This window comes from Gnatocerus cornutus, chromosome 5 (assembly GCF_029298725.1).
Source record: "Gnatocerus cornutus isolate USDA-ARS CGAHR chromosome 5, icGnaCorn1.1, whole genome shotgun sequence".
NCBI lineage: Eukaryota > Metazoa > Arthropoda > Insecta > Coleoptera > Tenebrionidae > Gnatocerus > Gnatocerus cornutus.
In genome coordinates this window covers 9,029,825-9,044,286 of record NC_142237.1, presented here as the reverse complement: position 1 = coordinate 9,044,286, position 14,462 = coordinate 9,029,825, and the positions used below count along the sequence as shown (strand labels likewise).

The 14,462-nt window shown below is 38.6% G+C and overlaps 7 protein-coding genes across 10 annotated transcripts; 3 read left to right on the top strand and 4 right to left on the bottom strand.

Annotated features, from left to right (window-relative positions):
* Window positions 1–192: 192 nt before the first annotated feature.
* Window positions 193–1,494, top strand: Amacr (Alpha-methylacyl-CoA racemase). The gene is made up of 2 exons (XM_088037544.1): window positions 193–354; window positions 403–1,494. Exons 1-2 carry the CDS (start codon window positions 247–249, stop codon window positions 1,417–1,419), a joined length of 1,125 nt encoding a protein of 374 aa, XP_087893670.1. The 5' UTR covers window positions 193–246; the 3' UTR covers window positions 1,420–1,494.
* Window positions 1,415–2,604, bottom strand: JMJD4 (jumonji domain containing 4). The gene is made up of 2 exons (XM_088037543.1): window positions 2,115–2,604; window positions 1,415–2,068 (listed from the first exon to the last, which is right to left on the bottom strand). The coding sequence occupies exons 1-2, from the start codon at window positions 2,600–2,602 to the stop codon at window positions 1,423–1,425; spliced, it is 1,134 nt and encodes a 377-aa protein (XP_087893669.1). The 5' UTR covers window positions 2,603–2,604; the 3' UTR covers window positions 1,415–1,422.
* LOC148174182 (activating signal cointegrator 1 complex subunit 1-like) lies at window positions 2,514–4,030 on the bottom strand. The gene is made up of 6 exons (XM_088037545.1): window positions 3,928–4,030; window positions 3,792–3,879; window positions 3,491–3,743; window positions 3,285–3,445; window positions 3,065–3,240; window positions 2,514–3,011 (listed from the first exon to the last, which is right to left on the bottom strand). The coding sequence occupies exons 1-6, from the start codon at window positions 4,028–4,030 to the stop codon at window positions 2,752–2,754; spliced, it is 1,041 nt and encodes a 346-aa protein (XP_087893671.1). The 3' UTR covers window positions 2,514–2,751.
* A 228-nt stretch (window positions 4,031–4,258) lies between these two features.
* Window positions 4,259–5,352, top strand: RabX6 (RAS oncogene family member RabX6). Its single transcript, XM_088037547.1, has 3 exons — window positions 4,259–4,489; window positions 4,535–4,779; window positions 4,826–5,352. Exons 1-3 carry the CDS (start codon window positions 4,310–4,312, stop codon window positions 5,022–5,024), a joined length of 624 nt encoding a protein of 207 aa, XP_087893673.1. The 5' UTR covers window positions 4,259–4,309; the 3' UTR covers window positions 5,025–5,352.
* Window positions 5,353–5,376: 24 nt separating this feature from the next.
* Window positions 5,377–9,348, bottom strand: LOC148174180 (CDK5 and ABL1 enzyme substrate 1). Of its 3 annotated transcripts, none has more exons than XM_088037537.1 (7): window positions 8,639–9,348; window positions 7,152–7,478; window positions 6,971–7,100; window positions 6,778–6,920; window positions 6,668–6,703; window positions 6,213–6,500; window positions 5,377–6,161 (listed from the first exon to the last, which is right to left on the bottom strand). In XM_088037537.1, the coding sequence occupies exons 1-7, from the start codon at window positions 9,004–9,006 to the stop codon at window positions 5,816–5,818; spliced, it is 1,638 nt and encodes a 545-aa protein (XP_087893663.1). In that variant the 5' UTR covers window positions 9,007–9,348; the 3' UTR covers window positions 5,377–5,815. The 3 variants fall into 3 exon arrangements, with proteins under 3 accessions (XP_087893663.1, XP_087893664.1, XP_087893665.1); XM_088037538.1 differs by having other exon boundaries at window positions 7,152–7,460; XM_088037539.1 differs by lacking the exon at window positions 6,668–6,703.
* A 94-nt stretch (window positions 9,349–9,442) lies between these two features.
* On the top strand, window positions 9,443–11,558 carry ApepP (Aminopeptidase P). 2 transcript variants are annotated; one of them, XM_088037535.1, is made up of 2 exons: window positions 9,443–9,562; window positions 9,616–11,558. In XM_088037535.1, the coding sequence occupies exon 2, from the start codon at window positions 9,635–9,637 to the stop codon at window positions 11,483–11,485; it is 1,851 nt and encodes a 616-aa protein (XP_087893661.1). In that variant the 5' UTR covers window positions 9,443–9,562; window positions 9,616–9,634; the 3' UTR covers window positions 11,486–11,558. The 2 variants fall into 2 exon arrangements, with proteins under 2 accessions (XP_087893661.1, XP_087893660.1); XM_088037534.1 differs by having other exon boundaries at window positions 9,444–9,562; window positions 9,608–11,558.
* A 6-nt stretch (window positions 11,559–11,564) lies between these two features.
* Window positions 11,565–14,405, bottom strand: LOC148174178 (uncharacterized). Its single transcript, XM_088037524.1, has 7 exons — window positions 13,953–14,405; window positions 13,756–13,914; window positions 13,533–13,701; window positions 13,317–13,486; window positions 12,416–13,277; window positions 12,153–12,371; window positions 11,565–12,108 (listed from the first exon to the last, which is right to left on the bottom strand). The coding sequence occupies exons 1-7, from the start codon at window positions 14,325–14,327 to the stop codon at window positions 11,744–11,746; spliced, it is 2,319 nt and encodes a 772-aa protein (XP_087893650.1). The 5' UTR covers window positions 14,328–14,405; the 3' UTR covers window positions 11,565–11,743.
* Window positions 14,406–14,462: the final 57 nt, after the last annotated feature.

Sequence of the window (14,462 nt, the reverse complement as noted above, 5' to 3'; positions counted from 1 at the left end):
ACTTGACCTATTTTTCTTTATTTTTAAGTTGTATCGTCGTATTTTTATTTTATCCTTCGTTTTGGAACCCTGTTTACTACTTAAATCCACCTAGAAATGACTATTAATTGCATAATTGCAAATTCACTTCACATCGTAACCAGCAAGCCAATGACCTAAGCACTTTTTTCAATAGACCAAAGTCAACTCAACTAATGATAACTTGATAACACCAAGTGAAGCAGTATCTTTTAATCCCCTTGAAACATGGCTTTGCGGGGCATAAAAGTTCTAGAATTTGCGGGCCTAGCCCCTGCCCCCTTTTGTGGCATGATTTTATCCGATTTTGGGGCCTCCGTTTTACGTGTTGACAAGGTAAATAATCAGTCTCCTGGTCACATTTTACTTAAGAAGTACTTGCAGACAAACGGTAATACCGATCTGGATTGTTTAGGCAACGGAAAACAATCAATAGCCTTGAATCTTAAACATCCCGAGAGTATCAATCTCGTTAAACAACTAGCAAAAACAAGCGACGTTCTAATCGAACCCTTCCGAGCTGGAGTAATGGAGAAATTAGGTTTAGGCCCTGAAATCCTATGCAAAGACAACCCGAGGCTGATTTACGCTCGAATGACTGGTTACGGGCAGACTGGTCCGTTTTCAAAGAGTGCAGGGCATGATATCAATTACTTGGCTCTCTCAGGGTTGATGTCCCTTTTTGGAAGAAAGGGCGAGAAGCCCATCTTCCCTGTTAATTTTGCCGCGGATTTTGCTGGAGGTGGTTTAATATGTGCCTTAGGGATTATTCTAGCCCTGTTTGAGCGGCAATCATCGGGTTTGGGACAAATTATTGATTCGAACATGGTAGAAGGAGTTGGCTATGTGGGGAGCTGGTTGCGGCGTTCGCAAAAAATGCCCATTTGGGGTAGCGAACGAGGGATGAACATGCTTGATACGGGAGCTCACTTCTATGAAGTGTACGAGACGAAAGACGGCAAATTCATGTCTGTAGGCGCCCTTGAACCACAATTCTATGAGAAGCTCTTAGAAGGATTGCAAATGAGTGAGGATGATGCCCCTCAATTCACGAATTTTGAAGAAACAAAAGTGTTGTTCAAAAAAAAATTTCTTGAAAAAACACAAGAAGAATGGTGCCAAATCTTTGACAATGTGGATGCATGTGTGGCTCCCGTTTTAACACTTGAAGAAGCGACAACACATCGCCATAATTTGCAGAGAAGATCTTTCTTGGGAGATGTTCCCAAACCAGCTCCGGTTTTAAGCAGAACACCAGGAGAGAGCAGCTCGTCACAAGCTCCTCCTCAAATAGGAGAACATACAAAGATGGTGTTAAACAAGTTGGGATATTCAGATACTGATATTGATAAGTTCGCTGAACAAGGAGTGGTTGGGTGTTACAACAAATCCAAACTGTGATTTCTAAAAAAATTCTAATTTTTCCATAAGTTGTGTCGGGTTAAGCGTCTTTTGATTAAATAATTTTACATCTGAGTGTTGGATTAATTTTTCTAGAACTGATTTCGCAGCTTTCAGATCAAACATTGCGTGTTTGATTCCTAAGGAATGTCCATGGAATAAAGTTTCCAGTACTTTCTTCTCCAGTTGTTCTAATCTTTTCAAAATAATGAACTTTAAAAACTCGTAAAACTTGAAAAAGTCCGTTCCAAAAGACGCTTTCAACATGACTTGACAGTGCTCTGTAAAGTCTTCCATGTCTTGGCAGTCTTCAATTTCCTTCTTAACACTTTTAAGATTGTCTTCAATGGCGTTCCACATGTTCATAATATTGCATCCATTTACCCAGTTGTGATTAACTGAGATCGTATCCTCCAAATTCCAGACCTGGTGGTACCATCCCGATGGAACAAAGATAGCTTCACTTTGGTTCTGAATCAGCTCAAAATGTTTCCTACTCTTGTAAACTTCGCTGATGTCATAGGGCAAATTATTGAAAGAACCTCTCAAAAACTCCTCTTCACCAGGTGGAAATAAAATCCATCTTTTTGATCCACAAACGTTTGCAGACCAACTGAAGGAATTAAAAACGTCGGCATGAAAAGGTGTCCTAAAATAGTACGTTAGTGTTGAATTATTGAAATGGATGAGTGTACCAAGTGCCTTTTTCCCCCATATAGACAAAACGATAATCATCTTCGTTATTTTCGGTTAAAAACTCGTTTAACCAATCAGAGGCGAAGTAAATTGGAACTTGATAAAACTCGTCGTTTTTGAACGTGTTCTTCAGATGCCAGTCTTTCAAATAATTTGAATTATTGCTACCCCAAGTGTCTAAAAACTGACTAAATTTGCAAGACTCAGTTTTTTGTGAATTAAAATATTTCTCATTGCACTTGTAAATTGTAACATCACAGCTACCATACTGACTGTGTAGATATTCAAGATTTGGTTTGTTGTCTTTTGTTAACCATTTGTGATGTGCCTCCCATTTTTTTGTAACTTCTTTAATAATACATGGAACATTTGGTAACATGTAAGTTGTGAAAAACTCATTGTAAAGAAAGTCTTTATTTAAAACAGGGACACTATTAGTAATATTAGTTTTTGTACTGTTATCAAAACATTGAATTTCAAAATCCATCGTCGATTTTAGGTTATGAATATGACATAACTTGATTAGTGAATGGCCTTGCTAAAAATTTCACCCAATGGACTGGTGAAATTGTGACGTCATGAAAGTTTAAATTGGTTGAGCTGGGCGGTATTAGAATAAATTCAAGCCCAGCCAATCTATCCAGTTACATTAATTAACGATATGGGTTTGTAATACCCATCATCTCCAACAGAACTCATCAGAGATAGTTCTATAGAATTGATACTGCACTCCCCAAATACAAAATCCTTGTATTTCTCCATTATCGTTGACGCATCAAAAGTTTCACTTCTACTCCACCGCCGCTGCTTTTTTGGAGAATTTCGGTCTTTGCGATATTTTGTGTTTATTAAGGTCATGTGCAACTTTACGTTTTCTTGGTATGTCCGCACGAGCCCTTGAAAAATTGAAATGTATAGAATTATGGAAATCAATGTATCCTGCTACTACCTCTTTCATAAAAATGATCTGAAATATCATTCACAAATTTCTGTAAACAATGCTCCTCACTTTCTTCAACGAATTTGGCTTTAGCAAAGAGTACATTAACTTTTTTGTGATTATTGTTCATGCAATCAATACCCGAAATCTGCATTTTCACAGGCCCTGCTTTTTCTACAAGTGGACTAAAAACATAATTAGATTTTGGAGTGAAGATCCGTTAACTTACTCAAGGATCTTTTTTTTATAATCTTGTAACGTTTGAATGGCTTCCGATTTTTCATGGTCATCTAATAGCGCGAAAACGACGACTGTCAGGTGTAACTTTTGAGGACTTATAAATATGGATTCTTCCATTCCTTGAATTTTTTCTCCTTTGAGGATATCATCCTTTTGGGAAACAATAAATTATTCAATTAAGATAATGAGAAGTACCTTAAACTTGATAAAATTTGCCGTAATCTCATTGTTGCGTACAGGAATCGATATGAACTGAAGAGCTTTAGTGCTGTCTCTAATTGCGCTCAAGACAGAATGGATTTCATTGCGAGCCTCCGCTATTGTCGCTTCTGATTCACCACTTATAATCACATTACCACTCTCTGGTATTGCTATAACGGTATTTGTGTTCGTTTCAAGCGTTTTCAAGTCAAAATCTCGGAACTGAGATAGTTTATTGCAATAAAACCTGCAATAAATACTGATGAGAATGTATAGACATTTTGTGGACTGTTACAATGGTAATTTGAAGCTGGTGAAAAGTTTCCCGTGTTCATTCTTATTAATCTCAAACGGAATCTCGGACTGGGGGTTTGATTGTAGTGCTACAAAATCAAAATAAACAAATCAACATAACCTCACGTTTCTCCAACCTTCTGCAGATCGCTTGGCCCATTTGTTAAATCGCCGAACTTCGAAGCATTTACCATCAATCCACATTTTAATGGGTTTACTGGAAGCTATGGCACGTTTCATGGTTTTTTCGAAAATGATCGCGATTCGAACTATTGGGATTATCTCATTATCGCGAATTGCGTTGTTACATTTTGCATCGTTTCAAGTGGTCACGTTATCGATATCTGTTTTTATAATACACATTATTCACACTGGAATGTGTTAACATGTTTTTTATGCTCAATAAACATTTAATTACTCAATTTTCCGACGTTCGAGTCAGCGAAGCGTCGAACCAAATCCGATTTGCTTCAATGAGAAGTGTCACTTGTCAAGACAGGTGATTTTTTGTTAACAATAATGGCAACAATAAAAATACCCGAACAGAAAGTGATTCTTTGTGGTGAATACGGTGTTGGAAAAAGCTCGATTTTTCGGAGATTCGCAAACAATACCTTTGTTACAGCGACGGATAGAAAGTCCACATTGGGGTTGGATCATTTTTCAAAAACGTACAGAGTTAACGATAAGGACTTGAAGGTACTCTTTTGGTTCTTTAAGAAACATGTTGACATGTAATTTCAGTTGCAATTATGGGATACAGGAGGAATGGAAAGGGTAGCATCTATTACATCAAGTTATTACAAATTTGCAGAGGCTGCCGTTCTGGTTTTCGCGCTAGATAATCCAGCGTCGTTCCATATTTTATCACAGCATCTTCTCGACATCGTTACTTACGCGGAGAACGCAAAGATCTTTCTATGTGGGAACAAATCAGATCTACTTAGTGATGTACCTCAAATCACAGATAGTGAGATTGAAGCCTTTTGGTAATGTGGAAAACACATAAAACTTTATAGTAACTGGGTTTTGCAGTGAGCAATGTCATAATCTCATCACAGGGACGTACAAAACTTCTTGTAAGACTGGAGAAGGGATTGAAGAGATGTTCAGTGACATTGCATATCAACTAGTACAGTCAAATCGGTCAAGACTGGAGTTACAATCAATGGAACAGCACGGGTTTAAAATTACACCCCCTGAGGAGAACACAGAGGATTCCTGTTTGTGTTAGCTTTGATTTGCCGAGCACAAACTCTAGTCTAGGTTTTTTAAAGTGATGACGACGTCCCATAACTGTGATTATATTTTACAAAAAATCTCATTTATGTTAATTGAAGCTCTCATTCACAATAGGAATTAAGTTTTGTATGCTTTCTTGCACCTACGCTTAGATAATCAGAGAGGGGTTCAGGACGTAATTAGAATTAGTGGTGGCCAAGTTCAACTACTTAAGAACGCCGGTTTTATTTTGCGTTCTAATTAGGTCCTATTCCTTTTGTAGTGCCAAAGAAAAAGTCTGACATTTGAAGTAATTTGTAAAAATAAAAATCAACAACGAATTGGTTTTTCATTGAAATTCCGTAATAGCGTAATAAGTATTTTATTAAGATGGCACAACAGAAAATGCGCACTAGAAGTTTTACACTACTAAGCGACGATTATATAATATTCTCACAAAGAGACAACAAACCAAATAAGTATTTAACAAAAATATCAAAAAAATAAGGAACACACCAATAAGGAAACAGAGAAAAATCTACTTGCAAGTACCTTTACATATCACCTGGCCTTACGACCTTTAAGTGCAAAAAGTGGAATCTGCAACTTTTGCGATCCACCTTTCGCCTTTCGTTTCTCATATAAAAGTTCAACCCTAAACCTACTTAAGTAATATCAATAGTCTGTTTCGTCAAAAATTAAGTACATGAGATTGATCATTTGTACTTTCAGTGAATGGCAAGATTATTAAAATGAAAAAGGTCTTGAGCATGCAATCAAATTAAAAAAATTGCAAAGCATCGGTCAAGATTCATATAACAATCGTTGATAGTGTGGGAAGATCTCCCAAGTTGGAATATGAAGCCCAAATTCCAATGCTACCAAAACAGCGAATTCAGCTGCCACAAGTTCTTTCCTGTTCAAACGGAATGTGTTTTCTGTTTTTTCCAGTAAGGTTTTTAATCCGTCTCCTTTGACATCATTCAGTTTGGCTGACAATATCAAACTTGCGCCAGCACACAACTTTCTGTTTGGTTTATTAACAAGTCCGCGCAATATCAATTTCTCAAAGTACACGTATGCTTGAGCTACGGTCACCAGATCAATGTTACATTCGGTTTTGGCGATTTTTCGCATTTCTCGTTTCAAACTGCAAAAAAAAAATTAATCAAGGCAAGGATTATTTAGTCCGATTTGTTACCTTCTCAGTTTGCTGAGAGTCAGTTGTATGTGAGGGAACTTCTCCCTGAATTTGTCGTTGATCTCCTTCTTTAAATCAGAAGGTCTCACGTAATCGATCACCGACGTCATATAAGACGTGAAAGTCAATAAAGTGCGATGTTTTCCGGCGATTAACTCCGGATCGTCCAGTAAATTGGGATGATAAACAAGAGAATTAAGCGACGTCTCGTCGACGGCATCTGGGGGAGGACTCGCCGCCATCACGTGCGAACTGGCTCTAATGTTGGCTTGATCGTACGAAAAAGACCTACAATTGAACAATGTTCAATTAACTAACGATCCTCTCCACACGACTTATAACTACAGCTCTATTCCTAATTCCTATAAAGCACGAACTTTGTTAGCAAACATGATAAAAACGAACTACGTTTGTTAGTGCAATAGTTTAAAAATCGAAGCAAAAATTTTGTTTACCATTTGTAGTCTGGTTGCCAGGTTAAAACTTTTGTCCTGCAAATTAAATATGAAGTGATGAACAAAGAAAAAGAATGGTTGAAATGGTTGATAACTAATTGAAGTATTACCGTGCAAAAACGTGATGGGGACGTTTGGACACGTTGAATGTCACATGGCCGGTTTCGGTGGGGTCGTCAATAGTATTTAACCGCTTCTCCCGAAACTCTTTCACGGATTTCGTGGGAACGAGCAAGTATCCGTAGGAAAACTCCTAGAAAAGGGGAATAATTAGAGTCGTAACAAGAAATATACGATATTCACTTGGCCATCTAGTCCTTTTTCAATTCCCAACGAATCAAACGGGTCTAATCCATCGTTTAAAGAAGACAGCGGTCGGGTTCCAGACATCGTTCGTTTTCTACCCGACTCTCGTTTTATTTCATTCCTAAATCTTTTAAAACAGTCATTAATACAGCATTTAGAAGTGTTGGTATGTTCAAACCTGTTCGTCTTCTTGTAGGGTATTATCGAACATACCATGAATGGTATGTATCGCGAAGTGACCATCACTATCCGCTCGTCTTTGAAGCGGTAGTTTTTCGTATTTTTCAAAAGCTTAATTTCATTAGAGTTCGTCTCAGGGATAGAAGGTGGAGCTGGACTCGTCTTACATCTAGCTACAGGAGGACCTAAACTCTCCGAGCTGCTACCATAGTGGTGTCGATCGGAGTCGCTGCCCACCGAACCCTGATGAGGAATTCGTTTGGGGAACGGCTGCCTGAGTTTGCGTTCGGAGGCAGATTCCCCGATTCTGGAAGAATCGTAATCCCTATATAGCCCAAAATCCCATGCATTTAAAATTGTGATAAGACAAATTTACGTTTTAAATGTTTGATAAGAGGTTTTAGTGGTGTTATTTCAATTGCTTCCTTTGACAATTACCAAAATTAAAATTTATTTGGTTGGTTAGGCTTGAAGGCACTTGGTTGATAAAGAATATGCAAAGAACACTGTTGGAGGAATGTCCTCAAGTTCAAGATCGAAATTGGATGTTCGATTTAAACATTGGGCACGTTTGACTGCGCTCTTTGATAGTTGCAAGACTGCATTTATACATCACGTAACCAGACAGTGTTGTAGTTTCACGAAAAAACTTTTATTTAACAGTTTAAACCGTTTTGACGATTCTTTAATTATAGGTAACATAAATTAAGGACATATTTATAAAAACCTAAAATATTTGTTTCTAGGGAAAGTTAGCTTTCTTCAATATCTAGAATAAAAAAGTCTGAACATTAATTTAATCCAATATTTCTTAACTACAAAAATTACTGCGGCGTGCAATAAAAAACAAGGTCGCAAGTTATGAGATTATTGAACTTTTCTAGATAGAAGTTTTTGCAATGCCGTGCCACCCACGCTACAATAAACAAAAAATGTAGTCCGACCTTACATAAATCTAATTAAAAATTCCTAATCGACCTTAGCACGATTGTTTTTCTCTTTGGCTCGGTACTTGAGATATCGGTAATGGAGACCAAAGAAAACATTTAGGTCAGCGGAAGAATTACCACTGTCCTTGCTTAATGATAACGATCGGAAAATTTACCAAATTGCATGGCCACAAAAGAACAAATACGCATCGATAAGTGCTGATTACATTTAATGTTAAATAACACTCGAAATGAAGTGCTACATGTATAACTTGTTCCGTGACGTAAATCAATATTAGATGATGGAGAATTGATTGATACAATATTTATATTTCCAATGGCTTAAGCGCATAATCCGTTGTTCGCTCCACCTCCAAAACCTGCATAATTTTTCTTTGCATTTTGAAGTAAATCTGTAAATTTAGCGTTTTCTTTCTGCAATCATGTTTGTTTAGCGCCAAGGTCAGACAAAAGGATAACACCACGATCAACTTATTAAAAGACGTAAATAGTGATAAGGAAAACAATACGACAAAGGTCATAAATCTACTGTTACCTCTCTCTATTTTTGGCGGCACTCTCGACGAGATTTGTTTTGATAGGCGTAATCACGCTTTCTGAGTCCGAGCTGAGAGAATGTCCATCCAAGTTGTAATGTTTTGATTTTTGTAATTTCTTTTTGGAATTGGAGATTTTGTCTCGTGAATGATCTGTATCGCTGAAACAGTCATCAGGACCGTCTGATTCTTCAGCGAGGGGCTCATCTGTGGCCCCCAACAGAACGGAGTTTTTAATGATGGCCCCATTACGGGGTAATAACGATAATCTGGTGTCTCTGTAACTTCCGTCCAGAGAAATATTTGACAAAAATGTTATTGCTGCAATGCGACGTCGCGAACGGTTTCTTTTTAATGAAGTTGCCATTAGATTTTATTGCTGATTTTGTGAATATGAGTGATTTTTGTGGGGAAGTATGATTGTGTTATGTCACTGACGATCCATTATTGACATAGTCCTTTTATCACACATGCTTAATGATTTACCGTTTAAAGCACATATATGAAACTCGATACTGTTCAACAAGAATAATATCAGCGACTTGCACATTTTAAATCACAAAATCACACACTTTTTGATGAAAAAGTCCCCCCAGTAACACACCGACCTACTACAAAATATTTACTCGGAAGTGACAAGTGACAGCTGACAAATGCACGTACCAAAATAACGACGTGAAAATTACTAAGATTTTAAAATGATCCGCAAAAATTCTCTTTAAATACCATCGAATTAAGTTTATCGCGCTTGTTTACTACAAGTAAACACCATAAAGATAACATTCAAGAGCACCAGATAAGGGGAATTAAAAAATCATCGCTGTCACCACACTTGTCAATTTTGACAGATACACGTCAGAGAGATATTAGGTTACCAGTTAGTGGCAGATTCACTGATGGCTTTTCCTTTTTAGTTGTGTAAAGTAAGTTCGTTGTAGAATTACGATCCCCATCTGACATTTTTCCAGGTTTTCAGTTTAAGGTTAGCTTCCAACATGCCCCCAAAAGTGACAACCAACCTTCTCAAGCAACTGAGAGGGTTAATGAACAACCCCCAATATGTTCCTGAAAGTATCCAGGCTTATATCATTCCGTCAATGGATGCCCACAACAGCGAATACTTGGCCAATTGTGATATGTTTAGAGCCTTCATTTCAGGCTTTTCTGGGTCTGCTGGAACTGCTGTTGTAACAGAAAAAGAGGCTCTTATGTGGACAGATGGCCGATATTTTCTCCAAGCGTCGGACCAGATGGATTCCAATTGGACTTTGATGAAAGAAGGGATTCCTTCTACACCCACTCAAGGAAGTTGGTTGACAAAGAATCTTCCTCCTGGCTCCTGTGTTGGGGTTGATCCAAACATTTACACTTACCATATGTGGATGCCTTTACAAAACCAACTGGAAGCAGCTGGACATAAACTGATTCCAGTTGCTAAGAATTTAATTGATGTATTATGGACTGATAGAGATCCCAGGCCAACAAATCCTGTGCATCCTTTAGGATTAACCTTCACAGGAAAGACTATTGCCTCAAAACTGGCCGACATACGGCAGCAAATGAAAGAAAAGAGAGCTCAATTTTTAGTATTAACATCTCTAGATGAGGTTGCATGGTTTCTGAATTTAAGAGGGTCAGATATAGTTTACAATCCAGTATTTTTTGCTTATGTTGTGGTTCACACTGATTCATTCACTGTTTTTCTAAACTCCAAACAAAACACAGATGAAGTCAAACAACATCTGACTAAAGAAGCAGGAGAGAAGTACGTTATCAAGTCGTACGATGAAATCGTGCCATATTTAAAAGAACACAGCACCAAAATCGAGGGCTTCGCTTGGTTTTCTGAAAGTGCAAGTTACGCCTTGACTAGTATTGTCCCATCTAAGTCACTTTTGACCGAACTCACCCCAATTTGCTTGATGAAAGCGGTGAAAAACTCAGTCGAGATCCAAGGCATGCGGAACTCTCATTTGAAAGATGGAGCCGCCCTTTGTTGCTATTTTTCTTGGTTGGAGAAACACGTCAAAGACGGAAACATTACAGAAGTTTCGGGGGCTGCAAAACTAGAAGAGTTTCGTGCGAAACAAGCTGATTTTATGGGTCCTAGTTTCCACACCATCAGCTCTGTCGGACCTCATGGTGCAATTATCCACTACCAACCAGATTCCTCTAGCGACGTACCAATTACCACAGACGCGTTGTATTTATGCGACTCTGGTGGTCAATACAGAGATGGTACGACTGATGTGACGCGCACATTGCATTTTGGAACTCCCACTGACTACGAAAAAGAGTGTTTTACCAGAGTCCTTAAAGGCCAGATCAAACTAGCAACTTCGATTTTCCCATCAAAAATTAAAGGGAACTGTCTGGATTCTTTTGCAAGAGAGTTTCTCTGGGAAGTTGGTTTGGATTACGCGCATGGTACCGGACATGGAATTGGTTCCTACTTGAATGTTCATGAAGGACCCATGGGTATATCGTGGCGCCCCATCGCCGATGACCCTGGGTTGGAAGTTGGAATGTTTGTATCGAACGAACCTGGATACTATGAGGATGGGAAGTTTGGAATTCGCTTGGAAGATATCGTACAGATAGTCGAAGCAAAACCACCGCACAATTTTAATAACCGCGGATTCCTCACATTTGATACCATCACGTTCTGCCCAAAACAAAGAAAGATGGTAGTGGTAGATCTCCTAACCGATAAAGAACTGGCATATCTTAACGCCTACCATCAGGAATGTAGGGATTTAATTGGACCAATTTTGGAGAAACAAGGAGAAGTTGAAGCTAAAGAGTGGCTGTGGAAAGAAACCGAACCACTTATACGTAAAAATTAAACAGTATATGCTTTTATACTTTTATTGTAAAAAATGTACCAACATTACGTAAAATACACATTTTTATTGATAATTGTTGTTTTGTTTTTTTTTTCCCGTTTAGTACGACCTATAAATATGTCACTGTTTAAGACAGCTAAAATTTATAGCCGCAGTTGCTTCAATGATGAACTGATAAATCATCAATTTCTATGGTACTATAAAAGTCATCTTTGAATAAATCAAATACTTTAATTTAAAAGCGCACAATTTATTTCACTAGTTACTTTTTTTACTATTTCTCTTCGATCTTTTACTATCCCTTGAACTCCTCCCCTTTGAATCGCTGCTACTTTTTCTCCCTTTCTTCGGTGGCGTGTTACTCATCATCATCGCTTCGACCAAACGTTTTTGTTCTTCCTTGACTTCAATTTCCAAAGCAAGAAAAATGCAGATAAGAAGAGTCTCATAAAACTCGAAGAAAGTCAACTTGTAGTCAATATTAACGACCAAGTTTTCTTCCACCATTAAAGTACAAGCGGTGGCTAAACAACGAACTATATTTTTTGGCCCCAAGTGATTAAAATCAGCCAAACTTGTGTAGCAGCGGATGTCGATACCGGTTGAAGACCGACTCGGTGTGGCTAAACTCTTGTAAACTTATTGTTATAAAGATAGGAAGACTTACTCTTGACGAAAGCCACGTATTTATCAATCGGCACTAAATTGAACCCACAGCTTGGTTTACCTCCTTTGAAAAACAGTTTTGAGTAACACAAATTTCCGTTTTTCCTTACACAAGTTTTCTTTAGAAAAGAACATGCTGTAAGTGGTTCCCCCATTAGTTGATAAAAGGAATAGACGGCTTTGATTGGCGCCAGATGCAAATACGTCAACAAAAGGGAATCTGCAATTATTTCTCACTTTCTTAATTCTTCTGTTTTAACTTACTTCGAGGATCTGCGGTTTTGACAAAAGTGATCTCTTTCAAGAAGTTTAGAACAATGCTAGCCGATACTCCTTGTTGAGAAGTATCATCAATGTCTTCTAACGAACAAGTAGTTAATGCAACCCCGATCAGAGACATTAGGAACTGCCAGAAATATATTGGCTCGAAAGGGTTGTGATGTGTCTCCAGACAACTTTTTGGGTTCGAAGCTAAAATTTCATCCACGTCTGTTAACGAAATTCCGCGCTTCCAAATCGCTTTGTCTTTGTAAAACTGCCAGAGAAACAACCGGATCATTACTGGTTCGTAGGCGAGGGTGGTTTCAGCAGCAATGACTGCGTAATCTTGGTATAGTTGTTTTAGTTGTGGTAAATACTGGATTATGATGTTTCTGATGCACTTTTTTTCAAAAGACTTCACTACTTTTAGTTTTTCTGGACTGACCCCTTCTAATTGGGCTAGAATTTGTTCCACGTAGTGTCCTACACTGACATATTCCGGAGAGGAAAAGATTGTTACATCTATTAGACGATGTAGACTACGGGAAGACACGTGGAAATCTCCAAATTTTTCCGTTTGTACCAATTTATCGTAGTGAAATAACGAAGGGCTTTCAAGGATTTTGCCATTTCCACAAACCAAGTATCCAGGACCATGTTTAAAGTCTTGATCCCATGTCCCTTTTAATTTGAGTCCTGTGGAGTCCCCAAAGTGCATGATTCCTTTCCCTGATCTTTTCCCGCATCTCCACGAACCAGTGTATGTATTTTGAATGGGGAAAGCAAACACGTTGTTGAAGAAAGCGTTCCAAATGTAGTCACCTTCTCCATGCATAACTCCTTTTTTCCATTCACCCTTATAATACTGAGAGAGCAGTGATAAGAAAGATAATCATAATCTTACGTCGTTGTTCTCCCAAATCATTATTCCTTCGCCATGGTACTGTCCTCGGCCCCACATTCCACGGTATTTAGAGCCGTTTTTGTAGTGGCGTAATCCAAAACCGTCTTTTAGGTCGTTGGCCCAACTGCCTTCATACCAGTCACCAGCCTCGTACAAGAACCAACCCTCACCTGAGTAAAGTTAGCAAGTAAAATAAAAGAAACGTAGCGTACAAACCATGTTTTTCGCCGTTTTTCCATTCTCCGTTGTAAAATGCGGGAGTTGAAACGATGTTGTAAAAGCCTCTACCATGAAACAACCCGCCGTTGAAATCTCCTTCGTAGTGACTCAGATCGGGGAGGGTCATCCACCCTTTGCCATCGGGAAAACCGTCTTTGAAGTTACCCTGAAAGCCAAAATAAAGGAATAAAGAAGATCGTTTTCTGATTAGATAGGAGACCTCGTAAACAGCGCCATCAGTCCACGTGTATCGTCCTTCTCCATTCATTATCCTGTTTGCTACAAACCCTTCGTACACGCAACCGTTGGTGAAATAAATCTTCACTTTTCGCCGATCTTCCGTCCGAAGATCTTGCAATGACGTCTCTGTGGACGCTTTCTACAAAAAAGTTAAAACAGACTGAAGAATGAACATACGGACTGATTTTCGGAGGCTTCCCGGATGACTTCTAAATTAGACGCAATGTTGTTCTTCCGAGATTCGTTCTTCTCCATTCTCGAACTGCTTCGTTTGGTCAATGTCACTTTTGATCCAGAAGCAGAATGAACCTGCGAGTTGAGCAAATCCTCCGGTTCTAACTCTTTGTACTCTTTGACGGTCTCGTCAAAGGCGATCTCCACAGGTGGTTTTTCCTCCAAATCAACGACGATCATATCAGTGATGACGTACTCAACGATCTGATTGAAGAAGTTGGTGATGACGTCTTGCATGGTCTCGATCTGAGGAAAGCACCCGTGGACACTTCCTTCATGGCTTTTGGAGGCTGTTGTTGTATTCAATATAGATGACATCTTTCTGTCAGGAAACTTTATGACTAATCCGAACCATGAAGTAAGCGTTGCACCAGATTAACAACGCCTAGGAATGTGGTAGTATTTATACATTCAAATTTTGGCAAAGTGTCAAGGCGGCCGGATAATTTTAGA

Excerpts from the sequence above, each read along its gene's own strand:
- LOC148174178 (XM_088037524.1), bottom strand. The coding sequence starts at position 14,327 with ATGTCATCTATATTGAATACAACAACAGCCTCCAAAAGCCATGAAGGA. Across the intron at positions 13,915-13,952 it reads AAGCCTCCGAAAATCAGTCC|AAAGCGTCCACAGAGACGTC; the intron begins GTATGTTCATTC and ends ACTTTTTTGTAG. Across the intron at positions 12,372-12,415 it reads CAAAACCGCAGATCCTCGAA|ATTCCCTTTTGTTGACGTAT; the intron begins GTAAGTTAAAAC and ends AAATAATTGCAG.
- JMJD4 (XM_088037543.1), bottom strand. The coding sequence starts at position 2,602 with ATGGATTTTGAAATTCAATGTTTTGATAACAGTACAAAAACTAATATT. Across the intron at positions 2,069-2,114 it reads ATGGGGGAAAAAGGCACTTG|GACACCTTTTCATGCCGACG; the intron begins GTACACTCATCC and ends GTACTATTTTAG.
- LOC148174180 (XM_088037537.1), bottom strand. The coding sequence starts at position 9,006 with ATGGCAACTTCATTAAAAAGAAACCGTTCGCGACGTCGCATTGCAGCA. Across the intron at positions 6,921-6,970 it reads AAAAAGGACTAGATGGCCAA|GAGTTTTCCTACGGATACTT; the intron begins GTGAATATCGTA and ends CCCCTTTTCTAG. Across the intron at positions 6,162-6,212 it reads ACTCTCAGCAAACTGAGAAG|TTTGAAACGAGAAATGCGAA; the intron begins GTAACAAATCGG and ends TTTTTTTTGCAG.
- ApepP (XM_088037535.1), top strand. The coding sequence starts at position 9,635 with ATGCCCCCAAAAGTGACAACCAACCTTCTCAAGCAACTGAGAGGGTTA.
- Amacr (XM_088037544.1), top strand. The coding sequence starts at position 247 with ATGGCTTTGCGGGGCATAAAAGTTCTAGAATTTGCGGGCCTAGCCCCT. Across the intron at positions 355-402 it reads CCGTTTTACGTGTTGACAAG|ACAAACGGTAATACCGATCT; the intron begins GTAAATAATCAG and ends AAGTACTTGCAG.
- LOC148174182 (XM_088037545.1), bottom strand. The coding sequence starts at position 4,030 with ATGAAACGTGCCATAGCTTCCAGTAAACCCATTAAAATGTGGATTGAT. Across the intron at positions 3,880-3,927 it reads GGCCAAGCGATCTGCAGAAG|CACTACAATCAAACCCCCAG; the intron begins GTTGGAGAAACG and ends TTGATTTTGTAG. Across the intron at positions 3,012-3,064 it reads AGATCATTTTTATGAAAGAG|GGCTCGTGCGGACATACCAA; the intron begins GTAGTAGCAGGA and ends CAATTTTTCAAG.
- RabX6 (XM_088037547.1), top strand. The coding sequence starts at position 4,310 with ATGGCAACAATAAAAATACCCGAACAGAAAGTGATTCTTTGTGGTGAA. Across the intron at positions 4,490-4,534 it reads TTAACGATAAGGACTTGAAG|TTGCAATTATGGGATACAGG; the intron begins GTACTCTTTTGG and ends ATGTAATTTCAG. Across the intron at positions 4,780-4,825 it reads AGTGAGATTGAAGCCTTTTG|TGAGCAATGTCATAATCTCA; the intron begins GTAATGTGGAAA and ends TGGGTTTTGCAG.